A 26,559-nucleotide genomic window follows, 5' to 3' on the forward strand; every position below is an offset into this window, starting at 1 on the left:
TACACCATAATATCCCCAATCATTAATCCTACAGAGAGGCATGACTCTCACGGTAAAGACCACATTAAAAAGCTCTGGGTGTGTTTGTGTGTATGAGAGAGAGGAAGAACAATCAGAAAAAAGAAAATATGAAAAACATTGCTTTACTTTGAAATAATTTATTTTTTACATCTTTAATTACATCAATGATTCCCTGAGATTCAAGCATTCATTAGTGTATATTACATGTATTATTGTTTGCATTGTAATGTCATGACTTCAGTATTCAGTGCTCCGTTCTGTCCGTGCTACGTGCTAATGTTTTGTTTATCTTGCCATGCGTCTTTGTTTCCGTTTTTGTTCTCTCTAGCCACGCCCTTCACACCCTTGAGCTCTAAGTCATGTGACTCATGTTCACTGGTGCGTCTCTTTCCCGTGGGCTCATCCAACCAGTGACAAGAGGAAACACCTGTGAGCTCAATCACATGACTGCCTATCAGCTCACGTGTGGGGCGTGGTTAAGGGGAAAAAAAAAAGCAGGAAAACAGCACACGATAATTAAAATATCAAAATACATGCAACTTGTGAGAGAAATGGCGTTTACTTGTGTTTGTTTTAAGAGACACGTGAGAGAAGTTAGTCCCTAACATTGTTTGAAAAGAGAGAGAGAGTGTTTTTGTTTGTAAATATAATCTTACCTGCCTGAGGAAAACCAACAGCAGGAGCGAAACCAGCCGCTCCAGCGTATGGTGAAGAGATTATTCCAGGAGCACCTACACAAAAACAGACAGACACACACATATACGGTCATGAACTGTAACTTAATATCCAACACGGAGCAACTGGAGAATCACATGAACACTTTTACACGGACAGAATAGCCCTATATCTGTAACAAGAAAAACTAATCTCAAAGCAGGTAAAACAGAACTGAAGTATGTAACAGCAAATGATTTCTGTTTAAAAAAAGTGTTACTGTTAAACTCTTATTGCATATTTGTGTGTGTGTGTGTGATTTTGTGACCAAATCCAACATCATTTTAATGTCACAAATCTTATATTATTGTCTTAAAGATTAAAGTTGGTTTTGAGGATTTTAGACCTAATTTCCAAAACACAGATTCACTACAGGACAATGAATTGGAAAAAGCAGAGTTCTCCACTCTACAGCCCAAAAAGCCTAGACCTCAGTAAACAAAGCTGAGTAAAAAACATGAGACACAACACACAGCAAGAGTGAAATGGTACATCTTCTGCAGCAAATATATCTCTCTCTCTCTCCCTCTGTGTGTGTGCGTCTCTCACTCTCTCTGTGCGTGCATGTCTTTCTGTGTGCGTGTCTCTCTCTGTGTGCGTGCGTCTCTCTCTCTCTGTGTGCGTGCGTGTCTCTCTCTCTCTGCGTGCGTGCGTCTCTCTCTCTCTCTCTCTCTGTGCATGCGTGTCTCTCTCTCTCTCTCTCTGTGCATGCGTGTCTCTCTCTCTCTCTCTCTCTCTCTCTGTGCGTGCGTCTCTCTCTCTCTCTCACACACACACAAAATTACACACCAACACTGGCATCCACTTCTCACACCGAGTTTAACCACTGTTTTCAACACAAAATTGACTTACATTAAATATGTTTCTGAACAATTCATTCCTGACACAGAATCTTTAAATTGTTGAGAAAAACAAATCAGAAATGCGCAATTATTCCAAAACCTCACATTACTCCACTTTTTCATAATACATGAACTAATACATGAACTAGGGCTGGGATTGTTCATAGTCGTTCCAAAATGACACCAAACACAGACACCTGTGAGGGGCTGGAACAGACTAAGTTTACTGACCAAAACTTGTTAGCATCTCCATATGGTGGTTATTTACACTAAGATGTTTCCACTTTGAAAATGTGTTCCAAAGCCAGCCTCAAATGGGTGAAGACAGAGCGGGGACTACTCGTATATTCATAGATCCCAACGTACTGAATTAGGTTCATGTGTAGTTCTACCTCAGCAATATTTATGGCAAAGTGAATATTATCTTGGAAATAACATCAGGGTTTAATGACTGCAGGGTAAGTGCATGTGTGTAGTAACCTTTAGTCCTTCAGTAAACTGCAACAGTCAACAGTTTCAGTTCTGTCTTAAATGGACTAAACAGTTTAGTAATAAGCCTTCAGATGCAGGTTATGCACTGCCCTCTGGTGGAGAACAGACATCACATAGTTCACATATAGATGCATATCATTACAGAGAACATAACTGCATATAAAAAAAACTGCAATTGCTATTTGATTGACTGATCAGTCCGTATAATAAAAGGACTGAATTTCAAACACTAACTGCAAAATTATCACAACAACATTGTGTATAATTGATCCCTCTGTCCCAAAACAAACAAAAAAGCTTAGCAAACGCTACAGAAATTCAGAGCAGCTACTGTGTTTTAAACGGTTTAGAGGATCTCAGTGAAAAATGTGGTGGCTGAACCAGTCCCAGAGAAAATGGCGGATCTAATAAAAGCCGCCATTTTAACATCTTTTATTGCATTTGCTGGAGTCAGACATCACACATACAGCCCCCAACACACACACACACACACACCAGCCAATTCAGACCTGGTTTAGAGGGTAACATACACACTCAAAGCTTATCGGTAGCCACAGTGCCTTTCCCTGTAGACAACAGCCATGATTTACAGGGCCTAGGACAAAAAGATGGCTGAATGGGCCGGCTGACGTATCAACCATAAAACACAGACACACACAGACACACTAAATCTACCCCTCAGCTTCTTTGTTTGTATGTGTTTGTTGTGTGAGAGAAAGATAAGGATATTTTGTGTGTGTGTGGTGAACTGATAACATTTAAGTCTAAAGATACACACATATTAGAAAGATTTGTCAATGGGGAGCAAAGGTCTTTGACTCTCTCTTGCATTAATTTCAGCAAGAAATTAACATCCAACCTGACCATGTCACAATTAGTACTTAACTGCCCTTTGGCGATGATTTTCAGATGAGATTAGCTTTCACAGTCATGTGTTTATACCCACAGAATGGGAATAGTTGTTTGCATCAGTGGAGTTGTGAGAAATACATGGAAGAGAAAAGCTTTTATTTTGACATTCCGATGCGTGTTTATTACTGTTAGGGGGCGGAGGTATGTAAAGGTTTGTCTGTCACTGGTAGCTACCATCACTGGAAGCTACTAATTATTATCAATATCTAGTATTTTTACCTTAAAATTACAACCAAATCAGTGTGATACTTCAATGACCTGTAATAGCGGGAACTGAGTCTTTGTCCTTGCTACTTTGGGCTCAGTACTGAAGAAGCTACACTATGTTACTTTTGAAGGAGGGTAGGAAACCCACCCCCAACCTGCTACCGGCACTGACTAATATGAGCAATAATTCTCAATGCTTCTGTCTTTGTCCTTTTCAGAATGAGCTTTGGTTCTATGCAGGACACAGGTAGCAGTTAACCACAGATGACCAATGACCTAAAAAGGATCTTATAGCAGACTGTCCATTGTCCATCAGGGTTTTAAAGATTTTTCTGGAGACAAATGAGAGAGGATTTTCTATGTTGTCACAGGGAGAGTTTTTATTAACAGTAATAAAGTGACATCTTTTCATAGCAAAATAGATTTATATCGATATTTCTATTGCAGTGAACTGTGTTACTAGATTATTTGCACTATATACTGTCTGCATTTCTAAATGCTTCTCCTCACACCCGGAGGCTCTGAGTGAAGATTAGTTCCTTCTACTGTATATTTATACATAGATGGAATGGCAGTATGTCATATAGATGACAGTGAGGAGTCATCTATATGACATACTGTGAGGAGTGTGGTGTGTTCTCCCTGTGTCTGCGTGGGTTTCCTCCGGGTGACTGTCTGTGAGGAGTGTGGTGTGTTCTCCCTGTGTCTGCATAGGTTTCCTCCGGGTGACTGTCTGTGAGGAGTGTGGCGTGTTCTCCCTGTGTCTGCGTGGGTTTCCTCCAGGTGACTGTCTGTGAGGAGTGTGGTGTGTTCTCCCTGTGTCTGCGTGGGTTTCCTCCGGGTGACTGTCTGTGGGGAGTGTGGTGTGTTCTCCCTGTGTCTGGGTGGGTTTCCTCCAGGTGACTGTCTGTGAGGAGTTGGTGTGTTCTCCCTGTGTCTGTGTGGGTTTCCTCCGGGTGACTGTCTGTGGGGAGTGTGGTGTGTTCTCCCTGTGTCTGGGTGGGTTTCCTCCAGGTGACTGCCTGTGAGTAGTTGGTGTGTTCTCCCTGTGTCTGCGTGGGTTTCCTCCGGGTGCTCCAGTTTCCTCCCACAGTCCAAAAACACACGTTGGTAGGTGGATTGGCGACTCAAAAGTGTCCATTGGTGTGATTGTGTGAATGAATGCGTGAGTGTGTGTGTTGCCCTGTGAAGGACTGGCGCCCCCTCCAGGGTATTATAGATAATGAATGGAAAAAAAAAAATAATAAAAGAATGGCAGTACAGCTCTTTTTGATCCTAATCCTTTTTGTTCTCAAGATTAAAAAACTTCGAATGCACTTACAGGCCAGAGATCATCGGGTTCATAACACACATTTTGGGTATGAATTTGTGTTTGACATTGTCAAACATCTCGTTATCTCCTACTAATAAACAAGGTGTTAGTAGCCTCGGAGCAAAATACGTAAAAGACATTCATTCTGAATCTGTCATTAGGAAGCTTAGTGTCATATCATATGGAGAGTATTGGCTGGAGTGTATGTGAGAAGTACAAAAAGCCATTCAGTTGTCCGTACTAAAATTAATCTAATCTCATGACTTTTGTAAGAGCATCGCTGAACCACTTAGAAAGTTGACATGTCGAACCTGCTGGATGACATTTTAATACCAGTTTAAGAGCAGGGTGACCTGGATTGAAGCTTTCAACACTAGTGACAGTGCAAGAAAAACTGAATGTCCGGATGAGAGCGTACAGAGCAATGCAAATGTCAGTCACTGACTCTTAGACAGTACCATCTATGTGCAACAGAGGCAGAATATGTGTGTGTTTGTGTTCGTGTGTTACCAAAAGCGGCGGACATGGTCGGATCCAGTGTGGGCTGACCATCTCCTGAGGGCAGGTCTAGCCGGGTAAAGTCTCGACTTTTGTCGTTGTTGTATTTCACATTCAGGCTGGTCAGTTTGGAGAATTCAATACGCAGTGTACAGCAGGCGTTGTAGATGTTCTGACCGTCCAAAGTCTGACAGAAATGATACAGAAAACAGTCAGTTTCAGCTTCGCACCAGAAATAGCAGAATCTATGTTTTATAAAAATGGGTTCTAGCTGTAAGCTACTGTATGTATTCGGTTAATCCTTGAACACGGTCTTAACCGGAACTTCTAGTACATAACTGAGGATAGGATCGTATTACATGCCTCGTTGCTCATTTTCGATTTTCTGCTCATACCTTAACTTTCTTCAGGGTTGGCTGAGCTTTCACGTCAACACAGATCAGTGAAACAGCTCGAAAACAACACATCACTGATGAACTGACTGTTCTTAAGGTGGAATAGCCCCCATTTGGTCAAAAATGCTATCCAATCTAGGACCATATGACCGTGGTTAGGTCTGATTTTAAAATTGACAAAGGCTATGTTTTGCTTGTGTTCATATCACTAAAATTTAATCTTAATAAATATAAATAGCATCTTCTAGGTCTGATATCTGAGTATCGTTATTATAGTACTACTGTAGATATTCCAAAGGCATACATGATTAAAACACCAATCACTAGCCACAAAAACGTATAAAAATCTAACATCACTATTTTAACTTGACAAAACTGGAAGTATGCCTCCTTCTCTGAGACCCACACGCACACATGGGCCCATGCGCATTCAAGGCTTTACATTTCCTGCTGCCATGAGAGCAGCAGAAGTCATTATTGTAGAACAAATGACTTTTTCTGGTTAGTTCCTCTTCCTAATTCCCATTTAAATGTGGCCTGTGTTGTACTTAAGAATGAAATATGACCCAATAATTACTGCATACACTGAGCCAGTGAGCCACTTTGCTTCGAGTTGGGCAGAAACCGAGCTCCATATTTGTCATGATGAACGCTGATCAGACCTGACGTCTTTCCGGGACAGGTTAATGGTGGGAGTGGGCTACGGATCGGCAGGGGCGATGATACAAACTTGCCACAAGGGGCCTTTTCATTACAACAAGCGCTGATGACAAACTGTCCTTGAACTTAATCCCAGGAGAGCGTACAAGGCTGTGAATTCACATGAGAATAAAAAAAAATAATAATAATAATAATAATAAAGAAATTAAAAGAGGGCAAGGAAATGAAGCAGGTGGATTTTTATGGTTTTTTAAAGAGAGGAAAGAACCCCTTCCTCCCCCTCTTCTGGCTTTTTTTATTTCCAACAAGACACAGAGAAAATGGCGAGAAAGATTTGTCTTGGATTGTTTTTCTTTTCTTCTGTCTCTCCCCAGCAATTTAGGAAAGGAGGTTTAGGGAGGGTGGGTGTGGGGGGGGCACCCAGCCCAACCTCCTCCTCCAACACTAACAAATGCTTCCTTTGTGAAGGGAGGCGATGCAACATGGCAGCAGCACAATAGATAACACCCGCGGACCAGGGGAGTAATTACTCGCTGGCTTTTTTTCCTCATGCAGCTTCAATGGCGTTCATTAGATATCCTCAGCAGTGACAAATTAATCATGGGGGGTGTGTGATTTGTACAGGCTGGTTTTCCGTCTGAAAAAGGGGAAGAAACGGATGTCACCACTGACAAATTCTCCACCCCGAAAACAACAGATCGCCCCAAGAGCTCAGAGAAGGATGATAGGGCCACGACAAAATGGGTGCCTCTCAGAGGAACGCTAAGCGGTGCAATGATTAATCAATAAACTCGATTAGTTGTCAATGACACTGATTATGGAAAAAACATCAATTCATGAAAAATAAAAGCCAAGCTTCTGAAAAGCGCTATTAGCTAAAAAATCAGCTCTGAGTTCAACCTTCAGCGATGCCACTGAAGTCCACGAGAACATAACTGATCATGTTCTCAATCTCGCGCAGTTCTAACCAGTACTAGCTAACGTGACTGCTGATGCTATAAAAAGAGGAATGAGACCCGAGTCACTTTCATATGTGGTAGGAGATCAGACACATCTGCAGTGAGAGTGGGAGCATCAATAGGAGCTGAAATTTCACACAAAAGCCATAAATTGTTTACAAAGATAAGACTCAAAAAATCAGAGAATGTAACATTTACATAAATGAGAATCTTTCTGAATTGAAGCTGATGTTTCTTATAGCAGCTTTGCAAAAACTGAAGTGACAGTGACTGATGATATTCCTCTGATCAAAAGCATGGTCAGGGCAGACAGGAGAGGGGTGTGGGCAGAGGAATGACCACAGCAAGATGAATGGTCGGTCCACTGATAGCCTGCAGCAGATGTTTCTTGCCCTAGATGTTCTCCGATCTACCACACATTTGTTCCCTCACTATCAGTCAAAAGGCACAGTGACAAGAAAATAAGAGGAGCATTCTGAGGCTGAGTGCTATTTTCAGGACTGACCACTTTGGCGTGATGTGCATTCATGGGATCTGCATACTGTAGCAAGGCCTGGAACTGGTTATTCTTGGTGAATGTAATGATCTTCAAGACTGTTCCAAATTTAGAGAAGATCTAGAGAGGAAAGAGGGGTAAAAATATGGTATGAGCTCAGAATAATTCTTAGGAAACATAGTTATTGCTTCGGTAAATATACTGAATCCTGGAATTTATTTTAATCCTGAAAATACATGGGTTTTAATTTTCCAGCAGGTCATATTCATTTTCATTTATTCATTATCTGTAACCGCTTATCCAATTCAGGGTCGCGGTGGGTCCAGAGCCTACCTGGAATCATTGGGCGCAAGGCGGGAATTCACCCTGGAGGGGGCGCCAGTCCTTCACAGGGCAACACACACTCACACACACTCACACCTACGGACACTTTTGAGTCGCCAATTCACCTACCGTGTGTTTTTGGACTGTGGGAGGAAACCGGAGCACCCGGAGGAAACCCACGCAGACACAGAGAGAACACACCACACTCCTTACAGACAGTCACCTGGAGCGGGAATCGAACCCACAACTTCCAGGCCCCTGGAGCTGTGTGACTGCGACACCTACCTGCTGCACCACCGTGCCGCCCAGCAGGTCATATTTTAAAACGTTATTAATTCAGCTGAACTAGAACCTGTTTGTAGGACTAGTCCACTCATGTTGCTGTAACCAAACAGCTTTTCATGAAAAATCTTTCAACAGTGTTAAGATGTGATTATTACTACATTAACACCAACTGTTGAGATGAAAAACTAAATGGTGTTACGCCAAGAGGTCCTCACTGTTTGCGTGCCCTGAGATTAAGATCGGAGGATTTGTGCCCATATTTTCATGGAACTGATACAAGTTAATTTTTAAAAGTAACCTCAGAGAAAGGCATTCTGGGAAATGTAGTCCTACCTGGTGAAGCACTTCCAGAGAAACAGGGTAGAAGAGGTTTTCCACAATAATGCGCAGTACAGGACTCTGGCCGGGCATCATGCTGCTGTCGCCGGTCGACGCCGTATGCGTCATGTTCCCAGAATGCACTGCGTTCACTGCCTGCAGGGCCGCCTGTGTTCTCTGTGGGACATTTCACTACACTGTAATTTTTAGCAGATTTTTCCAGAAGCTTCACACATTCACTCTCCCCCAGTTCTCTCTCTCTTCCTCACACACACATGAGCACGCACACACACACGCACGCACGCACACACACACACACACACACACACACACACACACACACACATTTCACACCAAGTGTTTGCCTGGAGGTGCAACTGTAGCTGAGCACAGCACCAGTTTAGATGTGTTACTTGGAACAAATAATTCCAACAGGAACACACATGGGGCAGGTATGAGGGGATGGACAGGATTAAACTAGCAAGACCTGGCTCCACTAGAACTGTCAGTTGTATTGAACATAATAAAGAAACAACCAAAACAGAACCTTCATTCATTCATTCTTAAAAATTATGTAATGTAGTTTTTTTTTTTTTTAAAACATACGAACCGTGGTCATTTTGCCACTATTCTATGGCTTTAACATCCTCCAGCTAAATCAGTGGAATACAGATTACAGCAGACAGCCCTCCCCATCAAATCAACCCCATTGTTCACAGGTCACAAATAGATTTATGCAAATGTAGTCCGTATCATGTAGGACAATTGGATCGTCTAATTGCCCGACAGAATGGAATCAAAAGGAGAGGCTGAAGGTAGCCATAGTTACATGATGATCTGGTTGCCATGGTGGCAGTTTGTGTGCGTGTTGGGGAGGTGTTACAGGTAAAGCGAGTGCGTGGATGGATAGAGGTGCTCACCCCCTGGTTGGGTAGGTTGTCTGTCTTCAGCTCGCGGTGGTTGGAGTACTGGATGTAGACGGGCTGGTTGCGAACATGGGGCGTGGCAGTGGTGTAGTAGTTTACCATGGTGATGGCTGCTTCTTCAGAAGCCATTTCTATAAAAGCCTGAAGCAAAGAAAGCAGACAAAAGGAGTCAAAAAGTGTGCAGATATCTACATGAATCTGGAAACACAAGTTATATAAATATATTTATAGTGGCCAGATATTTGTGGACACTGCATTTAGCGTGAACGCACTGAATGAAATGGAATACACTAATGTAGCTGCAAATGAGTCTACAATCACTTTGATCAATGCCATGCACGAGCTAGAGACGTGTTTCTCACCCCTGACCCTGGAGACACACTAACCCGCGTATTTTACTGGTTTCCCTGCTTTAACACACTGACTACACCTCTAAAAAGACTTGTTAATTAACCGATCGGTTGAAAACACTAGGCTAGAAGTGTTTTCTGGATTGACGGAGTGAATACTATTCAAGTCTCTCAGAAATGTTCAGGCTGTCACTGAAGCACAGTAGGGACAAAGTACATATCAGTAGTAATAAGATTTATTTCATAAACCATGGTAGATGTTCTGTGTAGTCTAGAACATTCTGGCCGTATACTGCATATCATCACGATTCGAAAACTTCTAGACTCTCAAATGAATTTTTATTGTGCACAGAGTACACACCAAAAACCAACAAACAATTCCGAACATTCCTTTTATATAAATCCATCGGAGACATTTCGTTACAACAGCATGCATCTCACACACAGAACACACACATAATGTGTGTGTCTCTAAAATAATCCACAAACTGAACTAAAGCCCACGCTGTTCAAAAAATAAAAGGGCATATTTTCATCTTCACAAATAAAAGAGCATCATCTGAGCCCAGCGAAGGGGTGTGTGAATTTGCTTATCACAGAAGATCTCTCAGAGCTCATCTCCACAGCTGCACAAAGGGGAATTATTCCAACTTGCTCAAGCAAGGTGCAAGAGAGTGATGGATGCAGGGGCCGACAATAACCGGCTCTTTTGAAGCCCAATCAAACCATGGAGCGTGACCAAATTTATGCATCAGCAGCAGCAATAAGGAAAAACCTGTCTGTCTTTTCAGGTCTAAATATGCCCGCCTCCATTTGAATATGAAGAGCCACTCCAGTTCTTGCTAGGCTTCTTACGGGGGGCTCTTTTTAAACAAGCATTGATGTGTTTCAAAGAATGCACACTTCATTCTCCTCCCTGGCATCACTAATGAAGCACAAAGAGGTGGCAATTTAAAAACAAAAAATAAAAAAATAAATAAAAATCATACAGCTCAGCATGCCCAGATTTTGTTTGTGTTTTTCAGTGTAAACAAAAAACAAGAAATATTCTAATAATTCAACAATTTATATCAATACAGAATATGCACAAGGCAAACAATTGAAAGAAAATCTGTTTAGTTTTCAATTAAAATCACTCTAAGTAAATATAATTTTTTGTTCAGCGTGCAGCAAATGTACTTAACAGAAAAATACATAGAAGCACTAAATGTAGTGATTGAGAGTATGGACCACGCCTGAAGGCTGAAAGGAGGAGGCAAATTCAAATATGTATATTTTTGGGTAGCAGTACAGGGCTGGGGGCAGCACGGTGGTGCAGCAGTTAGTGTCGCAGTCACACAGCTCCAGGGGCCTGGAGGTTGTAGGTTCGATTCCCGCTCCGGGTGACTGTCTGTGAGGAGTGTTGTGTGTTCTCTCTGTGTCTGCGTGGGTTTCCTCCGGGTGACTGTCTGTGAGGAGCGTGTTGTGTTCTCTCTGTGTCTGCGTGGGTTTCCTCCGGGTGACTGTCTGTGAGGAGCGTGTTGTGTTCTCTCTGTGTCTGCGTGGGTTTCCTCCGGGTGACTGTCTGTGAGGAGTGTGGTGTGTTCTCCCTGTGTCTGTGTGGGTTTCCTCCGGGTGACTGTCTGTGAGGAGTGTGGTGTGTTCTCCCTGTGTCTGCGTGGGTTTCCTCCGGGTGCACCGGTTTCCTCCCACAGTCCAAAAACACACGTTGGTAGGTGGATTGGCGACTCAAACGTGTCCGTAGATGTGAGTGTTTGAGTGAATGTGTGTGTGTGTGTCTGTGTTGCCCTGTGAAGGACTGCCGCCCCCTCCAGTGTGTATTCCCGCCTTGCGCCCAATGATTCCAGGTAGGCTCTGGACCCACCACGACCCTGAACTGGATAAGCAGTTACAGATAAGGAATGAATGAATGAGTACAGGGCTGCTTCAGAATGTGTTTAAAGCCCACCCTCGCCATTGTATAGAAGAAAGCAATAGAAAGTGTGGAGACCAGGTGGAAGTGGGAGCAAAAAAATTATAGTATTTAAGTATCTAATGTGTGCACCCAAGTTTTAACAGAAATCTATTGGGATATATCAGTCTCAGACTACTACATTCCAAATAATTTAAAAGAGAGAATAAGTTTTTACGTTAATAATTACATTTCTAATGACGCTGTTAACTTCTTCTAGTTCCCGACAGTAAACGGGAGCCAGAGTGGAACTTAGCTTCAGCACTAGTTGCAGTTGCTCCAGGTTAATACCCATTTGAACATGTTATTTTTCAACAGCAAGTCACATCAGAGCATGTTAAAGTTTTCAAGTAACTGAGGCAAACGTAACTCCAGAGAACAGAAAAGTGCTGTTGTGTTTATCTCTCTCTCTCTCAGCACAGATGACAAAGAGGGCCTAGTGCTTTATAGTGCATTAAAGTATCTAATATTTGAGTGAATATTAGATACTTTTACATTCTCAACTATTTGAAATTACTAATTCAACTTCTCTTGTAATAAAGTACAGTGTGTTTGTTTACACCGCACACACTGGTCTCAGACATCTCACAAACGAAAGTCATTCCGAAAGTGACCCATCAGTTAACACTTCTGATGAAAAGGAAAGAGATCTAGTTCCAATTCATGGCACTAAAAGTGTGTGAATATTTCCAGTGAAGGGTGGTAAAACATTTATTACAGTAATGAGCTTCTGAGTAATGAGCAAAATGAGGAAAAAAAAAATCAGTATTTAATGCAGTGCTAAATGACGTATCACACCTGGTTTGTTTGTGTAATCTCTTCATTCAATTCCTTAATGGACATTTTTGAAAAGACGTTAAACAAAACTGATCTGTAAAAGAGATGAAGTGTGAATATACAGCCTGTACGTAACCAAACATGTATTTGTATGTTTTGTCTGTTCAAATAAAGACATCATACAGTGGCTCTACTGGAGTCTCTCAGATCTCCAACTCTTCATAAAGTCTCTTTAATCCAGAGATAAAACTACAGTGGCATGATGTTGGGATTTGCAACAACCAAAGGCAACAACAAAACAACAGATGTCTGATTCGACACAAAGGAGTGTTTGTTTCCTTTCTCTTCCTCGTGCCTTGGCTCCTTCCTCTAAGAAAAAAGGTAAGATAAGAGGCAAGGACGGAGTAATCAATCCCAAACATATGTCCTTGCTCATCTGGTGTCACTTTCAAATAAAGTCACAAACTGATGACTTGTCTTAATGTGTCACCTGTCACTGGGCTTAAGTTCAGATGCGCAAAGCAACGTAGGAACACTTACATAGTCAAAAAAAATGATGCCTGATGACATCCTCCATTAAGGGTGCCCTAAGCCGTCTCCTACAGTGGTGCCAACATTTTCTTAAGAGTGAGATTGTCCTGTTTTAAGACTGGGGAAAACCCCAAACCAAGGGGCTGATGGGTAAGTACTTACCTGGTTTTTCCCTTTAAGCATCAACAGGTTGGTGACTTTTCCAAAGGGAATTCCTAATGAGATAACCTCAGCCTCTGAGACCTCGATGGGAACTTTGCGCACGTGAAGGACACGAGAGGGGCCGCAGGGGGATCGGTCTCCTTTGTATATTTTACTCGCGTTGCCATTAGCTGCAAATAAAAACAAGGATACATCGTGTCATTGATGAAAAGCATAATAACATCCCCTTTTGCAAAAAGTCCCTAAACGTTAGTATGTGAAAAATAGCACCCCTTGTGGTGCCACTTCCAACCGTTAGTGAGTTAATGAGTATGTATATATGTAAATGAGAGAGCCACAAGCCTGTTCAATGAGGTGCTTCACATCTGAATATTCCGTAAGGGGAAATTAGAGCTTATTTTTTCACTCAGAACTCCAACACCAGCGATTTAAAAAAGGTAGTGTAATCTTTTACTGAAGTGAGCTGAGATATTTTATCATTGGTGCAGATCCCAAATTTAACCACTGCCCCATTTGTGTTTGTAGATGGAGAAAGATAATTAATTAATCAATTTTATGATGATAAATTAATTTTAATAGGGTTCTAGATGTGTACAAACATGCATTTCAAAAGAATATCTTGCAGGAATTTATATGTAAATCAATACATAACTACACAATTACTTACATAGAAAAAATATATGTACCATAAAAGAGGAAACCCAAACAACTCTACTGCCAAGGGTTAACGCCCTCTTTGCATTGTCGTCTATTGTATAATGAGGCTTAGTTTTTGTACACTCACGATGTTCTAGGGTAAATACAGTAGTTATAGTGTTAAAGACCCTGATTTCAGTCTTTCAGAAGCACAGTTCTGTCTGTGAAGACCAGCTGTTACGGACACAGAGCCCATTTCTAAGGCTTGTACCTCGTCGCAACAGTGGTTAATACAGCTCATGAGGAGGTCTGAGAGCTGCTGTAAGCAAATGAGTCATCTAAAGAGTAAATGTCAACCGCTTAAAGCAGTTTTCATAAACCACACGGGTTCTGACAAAGTCCTTGAATGTGATTCTTAAGACGGACAATAAAGCTGAATGTATCAATCTATCTAAAATAACAAAGCCCCATGTGCGAAGATAATGGATGAAACACAGACGGAAGGAAATGACACACCCAGTGGGCAGCACCTCTGATGCCCACCAAAACAATAAGACAAGCTTCTTACAGGATTATCAGGCTTATGCAGTCTGGCAGACTGAGAGCAGTGCCCACTGTGGGCAGTTTGGCACAGAGCTCTCTCCAGGGGCACATCACAGACCAGGGACAGGTTTTGTGCTGACAGACTGGCAGACAAACAGACAGACACTAAACCAGAGTGTTCACCGTGTCTGCTTTTAACGCATGGGAATACACTGGTTAATCCCAAGAGTTTAGCACTTCCTTTCTTGGACTGTAAGGTTGTCTGTGCAAAAGCCAGAGACCATCCCTTCGTTTCTTTCTTTTTTTTTTTAGTCAAAACAACAACTAAGAGTCGTGTAAGACTTGGTAAACAACCAAATCTGTCCCCATCAAATAAACAACAGCGTTAAAAACTTTCATTTTTCACTGTGGGTCTGAAACAATGTGGAAACACCAAGAAGTCATTTCTAAAACTCTAAACAGATTAAAACCACAACATCCAATCTAGACATTACAATTCCTAACCCTAGCCCATTTTTATTTCTGGTAATTTGCTTTGAAATTAATAATCTGTACTGTATTTACTATATTATTATTATTATTTTAATCCATAATGACCATACTATATAAAACTGTCATCTGTACAGGAGAAAAGCTACTTTACGTCTGGGTAAATAATGCTTCTGTAGTCTGTTCTGTGAACGAGAGATTGTTTTAGGGCTTGTTTCTGATATCGCTGAAGCTTTTTTTTTAATGTCCTCCAGGTATTTTAAAGTCCTGGGAGTTAACCAAAGACTGCAAACATGCTGAAGTTGTGCAATAATTGGGTCAAAACTGTGGAAAAACAAGAGTTTTTCTTCTTTGGTGAAAAGCTATTGCAAGAGTAGAGAAAACCTTCTTACAACAGACAGAGGTTTTATTTCTTTGTTTAATTTGTTTATTACAATTGTCTCTGCAAATGACTTCACTCTACCCAGTGTACACCAATCAGCCAAAACATTAAAAACGACCTCCATGTTTCTACACTCACTGGCCATTGTCTTAGATCCATTGACCACATAGGTGCACTCTAATTCTACAAATATAGACTAAGGTTTACGTGTTGCTTAGTCCCCTTTAACCCTGTTCTTCAATGTGAGGAGCCCCACTGGACCACCACAGTCTTTGTATCATTTTGGTGGTGCACTACTCTCAGAGCTGCAGTGACATTGGCATGGTGATCCACATTATAGTAGCTGCAAAATTGTGTTAATTTTTATCTTCAGTGGTCACAGGATGCTGTGGGCTGGGTATTTTTGGAATTATTTTCAGAAACTCCAGCAGCACTGCTGTGTCTGATCCACTCGTACCAGCACAACACACACTAACATCAGAGAGATGTGAGAATGATCATCCACCCACATAATACCTGCTCTCTGGTGACACCTCGGGGTCCTGACCATTGAAGCATAGTGTGCACGGGACTAACAAAGTATGCAAAATAAAGGTAGAACTACAAAGTTCACCTATATAAGTCAGTGGAACTGTTCCAGTGTTCAATCATGTATTTCACCCAGACACATCAAGGCATCCTCATATATAATCTTTATATATACAAACAGAACAAACTTCAGTGGAAGAGTGGATCATCATTTTCAGTGTAAAGTGCCCTTCTTTCCATAAGAGTATGTTTTCTTTGAAGCTAAAACGCACTTTACTAGCATTGGCAGATATAGTATTACTCATTATCCCACTGAAGATATGGGTCAGGTTCATCGTGTGGGCGCAGGCTGGGTAACTGGGTAACACTCAGTGCCTCTGTCTCATGTGTACGAGTGCGGTTTGTGAGCAAGAGCGGTGATATCACATGCGCACACACACACACACACACACACACACACACACACACTTTAGCTCTATGGTTAATCCTGCGAGTCGAGGAGCGGAGGCCAAGGGGAACGAAGGCACACAAAAGAAAGTGCTGTGGTCAGCAGGATGCCGCGCCATAGTGGTCCAGAGGGAGTGGACACGCATCACTCAACACGGCTAACACACTCTTCTCACTCTCCTAACCTTCACTCCTCTCTCCTCCTCCACCTCTTCATTTCTCCTGTAGATGTGCACACACTGGAGCTCAGCACAGACCCAGCTTCCTCCGTGTTAGGCTGGGGGTCAGTCATATGAGGCAGCAGCATGGCCTACTGGACCATACGCAGGGTGTTGTTATTCAAATATAAAAGAAAACAACTCTCTGTTCTTGTCTATTCTCTATTTTTATTTGGGGCATGAAATTCTAATAAACCTTTTCATTGCGTGAAAATACAATGGTGAATAAATCAATAGAAATGGTACAAAATTATGGGAAAATCATTAAGGCTACATTTACTTTACCATTAAATTACCATCGTGGAAATGTGTTGTTTTGATACGACAGTGACCATTTATCAAATGATCATCAAAAAATGATCAAATGTTAGTGCGTCTGGTGTTAAGTTAAAGGCCACAAAATAAGCAGAAATACGGAACTGATTTTGTAAGTTTGCAGGTGTAAAGGACAGGAAGGCTCCCAAACCAGGTCTGATCCGCACAGCTTCAGCCGGACAGCAAGAGCCCATCTGCTCATCAGGACAAAGAGGAAAATTTTGCTAAAGAGATGCAAATCCACAGAAACCTGAGACTTTGTCCTTCCATGACATCACAGTGGAGTGAGAGATGAGGGCAGTGTGTTTTAGAAACACACAGAATGAAAGCAGGTGTGTTTTACAAGAACAACCCCCCCACCTCCCCGACACACACACGCACACACACACAGATGTATGCAGGATCACAGACTGATACAAACACACCAAATTAGCATTAGAATCATTTCATATAGTGGCTCTCCTACTGCTGAAACTGCTGCTCCTAACATCCGGAGACTGTGAGTTCAGTCCCTGGTGATGTGGCTGTTATATGAGGCCATTAGTCCAAGAGACCACAATTGTGCTCCCTCTCCCCATCACTCAGATTGATGCCAGCCAACGCAAGAGTCTTTTTTTTATAACAGACCCTATCTGGGCAGTTGGTGTTCTACTCGAAGCATACTGGGCTGTCCCATGACAGTGGCCACAGTGATTGGGATAGACCTAGCTGCAGGCAGCACTGGCTATTGTTATGACAGAGGGAAAAACTGAGAAAAATAAAATGATCATTGAATACACTCATCTACATCTTCCATAGTTTAAAATTAATATTCCAAAATTTACGCAGCCAAGGAAAGCTATCGTATTCAGGTAAACCTTGTCCAGGATCTGCTCGGGCTTTTTAAATAGCACAAACCAGCTGCAGACGTGTCCAGACGGTTGATACAAAATCCTGGACAGTTTTTTTACTTTCTTGAACTACACACTCCTGATCGTCTCGCTCTGTTCACAAATATTCACACCTAAATCAGTGCCGGTGTGTATTTATTCTCCTCTTCTGCTTACTCCGTCGTACGTCCCCTTCCAAGGTTGAGCAAACTAAGATAGACTGGCACTTTTTCTTTACTGCATACACCAACAGTGCATTACGACAAAGATATTTCAACAACAAACAAGTAGATGCAGTCGTGAAAATGTCTTCTGCTTCCAGAACGAGAGAGAGAGAGAGAGAGAGGCAATCATTAAACCAGGGAACTAACAAGAACCTTCCAGAATAACGAGTAAACGTAGGACGAGGCAGAAGCCTACCACATGTGGAGAGAAAATAGGCAGAGAAAAAGAACTAGAAGGAGTGGGAGGGAGGAAGAGAGAGAGAGAGAGAGAGAGAGACTGACAGACAGAGGAAAGAAACAAGATTTTATTGGTTAAATATAAAGTGTATGGTGACTTCTGATGATTGGTTTATACAAAACTGATCTTGTTTGGAGTCAGAAGAAGAGAACTCATATAAACAGAACTAACCAAACAATTGAGAACATAGAGCTCAATAAAAGGGCTTTAACAAAAACGTTCTTTGTAAAATTGGATCTCACCTCACACACACACACTACTGCATTTCATTTCGGTGTTATGCGAAGTGAGTCATTTTGGTGACAGTCGGACCCTTGCTGTTCGCGGAGACAGTGTCCTGACACACAGCAGCAGGCGTTTCGGTGAAGCAAAGACGATTGGCCCGTTTTTTTTCTCTCCCCCAATGACCCTGCGTTACCATGGCGACTGTACACATGACCTATCGAAGCATCTGGCTCCGGCACCGCAATTCGTCTCGTTTGTGCCGTTAACAAATCTTATTGTGTGCTTTAATGCGATTAGAGCATCCATCCCTTCAAAATCAAATATACCACAGGCTTTTTCAAGGGAAAACAGCTTTAAAGGAATATTTGAAACGAAGCAATAGATACTGCTAAATCAGACTCAGAATCAATAACTACCAATTATCAAGCGGCAAATCATTTTCATCGTATCCCACGTTAATGTTTTTGATTCATTTGTTTGAAATGATTCAGTGTTGTAGACTGTAAAGCACTGTACAAAAGTACATCCAGTCAAAATCACTGCCAAGTACGCTGTTGATTCTTTTGAGGCGTATTTCTGGGATGATCAGACATAGGTTAATCTACTTACCTATTATAAAAACAAAAAACTGCAGTTAAAAGGCTAAGAACCAGCGATATGAAAGTGTCAAACAAATAAATACAGTGGTTGAGTTCCTAACTTGTGTTTATTGATAGTCAGAAAACATGTTATTTCTTACTAATTCAAGGAATAAGGTTTAAAAGACCGTTGGTAAACAGGGTAAGGACACTCACTTCGCCTGTTTTAGTTGGTGTTAGTTAACGTTAGCTTGACTTGCTAAACTCGGTGGCTCAGATTATACTCGGCTACGTAGCTGCATTACGGAGGTTTATAGTGTCGGATGAATTCGAGTTCGACTTCGATCACATTTACAAGAATAACGGTACCTCTACATTTGAGTTTAGCTTATTGCTAGGCTATTGTCATGAATAATGTTGGTTATTTAGCTAGATACTGTCATAACAGTCAGTCATAACGGTGTTTTACCGCGGCGTTGGTCAGCTGTTGTCCACCAGTGACGTCACGGTCGCGTTCAAGAATTTCCGTAGCGAGCTCGGGTTTTTCCGTCAATTTAATAAAATTGTCAGTTTTAAAGCAAATTAAGCTGCTATTTTCATTTTAATTCATACTTATATCTGTCAGTAACTAAAATAATGTGAAATATTCATGGAGGTCCATTAAGTGGTGCTTAGCCTTTAAGGAAACATAAAAATATACCGAACATGGGAATTCTAAGACCTTGTGGAGCATCAAACCTTGCCGATCAGAAACATGACAAGCTTCCACTGTGAGAAGGCAAGTCATCACTATAGTTCTGAAAAGATGTCAATAAGCCTCACAAAAAAAAGGAAATAAATAAATAAAATAAGTTGTTAATGAGCAAATCAAACAAAGACAAGGTAGGTGTTCTCAGAGAAATGGACTGAGCACCACAGTACGGAGAATTCAAACGGCATCAAAGGCTGGACTTTGGAGGTATGGGGGAAATACCACTGTGGACTTTTACACAGTGCTGTACGCTTCCACTACAAACACACGACTGCCGATCAGTTACAAGCTTTCAGACCAGGCCTGAACAAACAGAGTGGCATCTGAACTCAGACTGTACAAACAACACCACAAACTTTTATGGTCACTCTGGGCATTCGATGTAGCCTGGCAAATACCAGTGGTTAGCTTTTAGCAACAAGCGCTGGCAGTGCTGTAGCAGGAGGAAGCTGGAGGAACGCCTCAGCACAAAATCCAACAGATCACACTGGCTATAACAACAGGGCAAACAAACTGATCCTGATGTTCAAAGGCTTGTTGCTCAATTCCTGATGGCTCGCATCTGATCTTGACTGTTTACAATCAAGCGTGTACGACATATCTGTCATTAGTTTGAACACACCTTGAAAACACACTGGCACCTACACTATACCTTTCTTTAAAATGTTCGCTGAGCCACTGTTCACACTGGATTATGACCAGAGACCTGGCAGTTTTTGTACCGGAAATGTACCGGATATTTATTTGATTTTATTTGGATTATTGCAAATATATGGGAATACAGAAAATTAAACATCTACAATATTTCCTGCCGTATAATTTTACCACTCTGGCACAACGTTAGAGTACTCGTAGCGACACTGAAGGGTGGCATCCACATTTTTCATACCGTCCTACCATCTCGAAATATTAACACAGTATACAGTGTTACGGTGAGGTGGGGCTGTGGTAGGGGTAGGGGTGTGAAAGGATGGGCTGTGTTAGCTTTACATCTGTAAGTCTGTCATCACCAGTCAGCGATCTCCCACAGCGCCCCCTCCCTGTGGCTCTCTTAAATGCACATGAACAAACCCTTTGGCTTTGTTCTGAAGCCACAGGACAGACATATGACACACTACACAAATGTAATAATTATGAAATAGCGCCCTCATTTAGAGATACCGTCCACATTTTTATGGTATTACAGTTATACTGCCCAAACCTAGCCCCAACAGTGCTTTAATGTGATGGCTGTGTGTGCAGTTGCTAGGCCACTTGGGAATCTGCGGCATGCCATCCATGTTGCATCAGTTTATTACTAGGAATCAGCAGCCATATCTATACCATTCTTTCTTCAAATAGCATCCTTTCCTTAGAGAATTCTGTGTTCATATCATCTGCCTTCATTCCCTACAACACACACACACACACACACCAAAATAAAATACGTCCTATCAGCCTTTAGCTCTCTAATACAGCTGGGGTTTGTTTCCCCCCACTCAGGGCACATGAGTGTGTGTGTGTTTGTGTGTGTGCTTGTATTTGGAGGGTAGTTCGCTGTCATCCTCGCTCAAAGGAGAAGAGAGTGTGTCAGGCTTGACAGGGCAGAAAACGCATCTTGTACGGGCCTGGAAGTGTGGTCCCTGAGGATCCAGATGAGGCGTGAATGTGTATAAGTGTGTGTGTGTGTGTGTGTGTGTGTGTGTGTGTGTGTGCGCGTGTGTGAGAGAGAGAGAGAGTGTGTGTGGAGGTGGATCCAGACCTCACAGTAATGCAGCTTTGGAGGGACCATGGTTGCATGACAAATGTGTGCTCCCCTGGTTCAATAAGATGTTTAATTGTTTTACAAATGTTTTAAAATATAAATCAATAACTCCATATACCTCTGTTATTTGTTCAATAAGCAGGATGTGTTTTATTATTTCCACTTAGAAAATCAGCCACACAAGTCAACTGACTAGGTATGAGATTTCAAAGACGTAATAACTGTTATATAACCATGGTCCTTACTCTTGAAACCTTTGAAAAATGTCAATTCAATTGCGAACAGAAAAACCTTTGACGGTTAAAAGGTTTTCTGTTGCTGATTCTGTTCAAACCTGGCCTGGAAGTAGCAAAGATTCCTCATAGAAGCTTTCAGAGTCAAAAAAAAGAGAGTGTCTCAGTTGCTTGAGAGCATGTTTTTGCTTTTTCCACTGTAAAGGTCTTTTAGATCCGATCTGGCCATTAGCATCTCATAAAAAACATTTAACAAAATCTGCAATGAAGCACTTCCTTTTGGCAACCAGACCCTAAAACCTACCACACACACTGTCCCCACATGCTTCGTATCTGACTGAAACATGCTCTCAGTGTCTAGACACACCGGCTGGGAAAAAGGATAGATGCCTGCTATCAAAATCATCATCGCTTCTGCTCCCACTTGCCACAGCGAGCCATCAAATCTCATATTTTCATCTCCTTCAGAAACCACTGACCTTATGTTTGCAATGCGATGGACTAGCATTAGTTTTGTCTGCACCTTGCCTCAAGGTCGGCTCTGCTCTGGTCTTCTGGCCTTTGTAAATACACAAATATATTTTAGCAATATTGCAAAGTGGCAGCTAGAGGAAGCCATTAAGTTGCTACTTGGAAGAGAACACCATTTCTCCGCCTAACCCAAATACTGATATACTAGCTAAAAGTGAGGGTCAGATCTGAGGTTTAAAAGCTGACATAAATAGAGTTCTGCTGCAGTGCTGATGTACTGTACAATTTAGTACTTTTCAATTGAAACAGCAGGTAAGTACCAGCAGATACTGACTGAGACTTTTAGAGCTCAGCCTCAAAGAGTGCTCTCACTGCTACAGACTGTGTGCAGTAACAACACTCTCTATTACTTCAACATGAATAAGTGTGGCGACATGTCTACAGATAACAGCAGTTACAATGCCATGTTGTTTCATGCAGTAACATTTTGGCCAAGTGGGCCTAGAGACAGATAAACTCTAAATATAGAAAATGTCTGAGTGGTATGAACGGTCATCCACAGAGCTGGAGGCAATGGGATATAATAGAGACTGTGTTTCTCCTTCAAAAAACCTATTACAGACTGCTGTTTATTCTGTTATGAGACAATGAGAGAGAGAGAGAGAGAGGGCGGGGGGGTAGATAATGAGAGAGGAAAAAAAAGCAAGGGAGAGGTGGGGGAGAGAGAGGGAGGGATACAGCAAGAGAGAGGGATAGACAGATAAGGTGAGTGAGAACTCATTTCTGACACTCAAATATAAGTGTTAGGTTCAGCTCCTCTTGCCCTCCATCTCAGCTTACCCTGGCGGTCCTCAGTTTTTTGAAAACAAAAAGTTCACCTGGCCAGGGCTCATACACATTCAACAACACACCGATTCCTTCTAATCCCCCTCACTACTGCACTACTAAGCTCTCTCTCACACACAGTCAATCACATTAAAACTGGACAACAGCGGGCAGGGGAGTTCTGTAAAAAGCAAACACCCACAGTTCTCTTCATAATTAAACTAAAGGGTAAGGTCTGGTCCACTGTAGTGAGCCTTTACACAGTTTCACAACTGAGCTTTTACAGAGTTTTCTTGTATCGTTTACGGTTGTTATCAAATAACACTTTTTAGAAAATTCAGATGTTGTTTCCTCACAGGAAACTGGTCTAATGTGTTCACGAAGTCCTAGTGTCAGTAAACGACGACTAAATAAAAAACAAAAACAAAGTGGCTTGGTCAGACATGCTAGACTTTCTCTCTCTCTCTCTGCTCGTGGCAGAAAAATGGCAAAAAGCACTCCAAATCATGGAGAGATGAAAATGTTGCTTTATTCCTGCTTTATAAGTGGCTAGTTTTGACTTATTTTTGCTGTTTCTTATTATTTAGGCAGGAATACACTCGGGGAACTGGAGAACTGCATGAAAGAAAACACAGAACCAAGTGCTACAAAGCTGAACAACCTCAGTTGCAAATGTGTTTGTGCGTAATTCAAACAGTGAATAAAATCATAGACAAGCTAAACTTTAGCTGTTTTTCTCCTCAAACATATCGTTCCATCTTATCATCTAAAAGATACGGAGCTTCTGAACGTAAACAAACCTTAAAGTAGGGTAGTTCCTCACAATCGTAGACGTTCCCTTAATCAAGCACAATCCTTACCCAGAAATTTATTTTTAGGAGCTGCTGAACTTACACAGTAGCTTTAGATGATGTTAGCAAAATTAGTCTAGGACTAAACCCTTTTTTTTAAATCACAAATTTGGACAATTTAACATGGAGCTGGTGATATGCCTGTAGACAAGTAAGACCAATCAGAAGTAACCAAAAACCCATCATATCACAACCACAAAAAACATGCAACATGCTCATACACAGCAGATTGTTTCTACTGCTCTTAAATATAAAAAAAGACTCATATTATGAACACAGTATACGTTTTTTTCTTTAAATAGTCTTATGTTCTCCCTCCATGTGTGAGAATGTCCAGAGTGTGATTGTGGACTGTGACGGAGCAGACTGTACCTGTGGATGGAGTGGAATTGCTCATGGTAGTAGGGCCGCACGTGAATGCAGAAGCAGGAGGCTTTTCAGATGCTTACTGAAATAAAGAAAGAAAGAAAAAAAAAAAGAGTGACCATTATTTCGGTGTGTGGCCAAACATACTCTTAGGTTTTTACTTTTTCTTTTACTGTCTCTACATCAGAGACAGAGTTGGCAAAACCAATAACACTTCATATACTGCATTAAAGATGTGTTCTGAGCATTACAAGCAGAGCATTATTTCCTCAAAGAGAGCAGCTTGTGATCATGTAGACGCAGCCACTAGCAGCAAATCATTCAGGAGGTATGTGCTCCAAGATGGCTGGCACCAAGCAGACAGCAAAGAAGAAGGTTACACTTCCATGTTTTTTTTTTCCTTATACGAGTGGGAATACCTTAATAACCCGCCTCCTCCACGTTTCTAAAATTAGAAATGCTTTATCCACAGAGAAAGTGGAAGGAGGGACGTTAATGACAAAGAGAAATGGATGACTTTGCCAGTAAACATTTGTTGTGTTCAGAGAACGATAACAAGCAGAGAGGCTCCTTCAATACATTTGATGAAGTGATGAAGACTGTGACGAAGACTTCTGTGGCGAGGGCTGAAGGAAAGTATTTCTTTAATCAGATCTCCATCTGCAGCATCTGTTGCACATGACTGATTACCACAGACAACTTTTCCTGTACTTGCAAAAGAGCAGAAAACCACTTACTCAAAATACAACCCCAATTCCAATGAAGCTGGGACGTTGTGTAAAGCATGAATAAAACAGAATACGATTTGCAAATGCTTTTCAACCTATATTCAACTGAACACACTAAAAAGACAAGATACTTAATGTCCATTTTTGCAAATATTCACTCATTTTGCATTTGAGGCCTGTAACACGTTCCAAAACAGCTGGGACAGGGGCAACAAAAGACAGGGAAAGGTGTCCACAGGAACAGTCCACAGGTGAACTGGTTAATTGGAAACAGGTGAGTGTCATGATTGGGTTTAAAGGCAGTATCCCCAAAGGATTCAGTCGTTCACAAGCAAGGATGGGGCAAGGTTCACCACTTTGTGAACAACTGTGTGAGCAAATCGTCCAAGAACAACGATTCTCAACGTACAGTTGCAAGGAATTTAGGTATTTCATCTTCTACAGTCCATAATATCATCACAAGATTCAGAGAATCTGGAGATATCTCTGCAAGTGCAGCAAGGCCAAAATCCAACATTGAACGCCCATGACCTTAGATCTCTCAGACAGCACTGCATTAAAAATCGCCATCTTTCTGTAACAGATATTACCGCATGGGCTCAGGAAAACTTCAGAAAACCATTGTCAGAAAAAGCCATATATCAACAACACCTAGAAACACAGCATGGCTTCTCTGAACCCAAGCTTATCTGAGATGGACTGACACAAAGTGTAAAAGTGTCCTGTGGTCTGATGAGTCCACATTTCAAATTGTTTTTTAGAAATCATGGACGTCATGTCCTCCGGGACGAAGAGTAAAATGACTGTCTGGATTTTTATCAGCACAAAGTAACTTGCCCATCTATGAAGGCACAATTAATGCTGAAAGGTATATATGGGTTTTGGAGGAACATATGCTGCCATCCAAGCAACGTCTTTTTCAGGGACATCCCTGCTTATTTCAGCAAGACAATGCCAAGCCACATTCTGCACGTGTTACAACAGCGTGGCTTCGTAGTAAAAGAGTGCAGGTACTAGACTGGCCTGCCTGCAGTCCAGAACTGTCTCCCATTGAAAATGTGTGGCACACTATGGAACGCAAAATACGACAACGAAGTCCTTGGATAGTTGAACAACTGAGGTTATACATCAAGCAAGAATGGGAAATAATTCCACCTACAAAGCTTCAACAATTAGTCTCCTCAGTTCCCAAATGCTTATTGGGTGTTGGTAAAAGGAAAGGTGATGTAACACAGTGTAAACCTTTAGGAATATAGGTTGAAAAGGATTTGCAAATCATCGTATTCTGTTTTATTTATGTTTCACACAACATCCCAACTTCATTGGAATTGGGGTTGCATGTTTAAAATACAACAGGTGCTCAAGCACCTGCCCGCTGGTGTATATTATTAATCAGGTATAAGCCCGTCATTTTTCTGTTGCTTTACAAAGTACAGCGTAGTGTCTACATTATTGTGTTACCAATATTTCACATACTTACAATAGAGCAAATAAAAAAAAAATTAAGAACAGGTTGGTGTCTGCATACTTTACTTTTGTTTTAATACACAAACTTACAACAGGACTAAACTAATAAATAACTTCTTTAAAAGCTCTTTTTAACAAAAGCAAGAAGGAATCTGTAGCATCTGGCATTTGTACTCTATTATAAAGACATCCACCAATTTTTGTTAGTTTGCTAAGCAAGGGGAAAAGTGTTGTAATTATTTTATGTGGCCCCTGACTGTAGACTACAGGTGCAGTAGATAAAGATCAGGCTGGCATAT

The 26,559-nt window shown here is 41.5% G+C and overlaps 1 protein-coding gene across 3 annotated transcripts in view; it reads right to left on the reverse strand.

Moving 5' to 3' along the window:
• The window catches only part of ptbp3 (polypyrimidine tract binding protein 3), a 69,191-nt gene that overhangs the window by 13,029 nt on the left and 29,603 nt on the right, over positions 1-26,559 (reverse strand). For 2 of the 3 annotated variants that reach the window (XM_066651650.1, XM_066651651.1), the window contains exons 2-8: positions 24,072-24,147; positions 13,133-13,302; positions 9,356-9,502; positions 8,451-8,612; positions 7,518-7,628; positions 5,011-5,185; positions 678-752 (exon numbers count right to left, since the gene is read on the reverse strand). In XM_066651650.1, the coding sequence (XP_066507747.1) occupies positions 678-752; positions 5,011-5,185; positions 7,518-7,628; positions 8,451-8,612; positions 9,356-9,502; positions 13,133-13,302; positions 24,072-24,096 (865 nt within the window). In that variant the 5' untranslated portion in view covers positions 24,097-24,147. The remainder of the gene's footprint in view (positions 1-677; positions 753-5,010; positions 5,186-7,517; positions 7,629-8,450; positions 8,613-9,355; positions 9,503-13,132; positions 13,303-24,071; positions 24,148-26,559) is intronic. The other variant, XM_066651649.1, reaches the window with a different exon arrangement.

The sequence above is a fragment of the Hoplias malabaricus genome, chromosome 18 (assembly GCF_029633855.1).
Source record: "Hoplias malabaricus isolate fHopMal1 chromosome 18, fHopMal1.hap1, whole genome shotgun sequence".
NCBI lineage: Eukaryota > Metazoa > Chordata > Actinopteri > Characiformes > Erythrinidae > Hoplias > Hoplias malabaricus.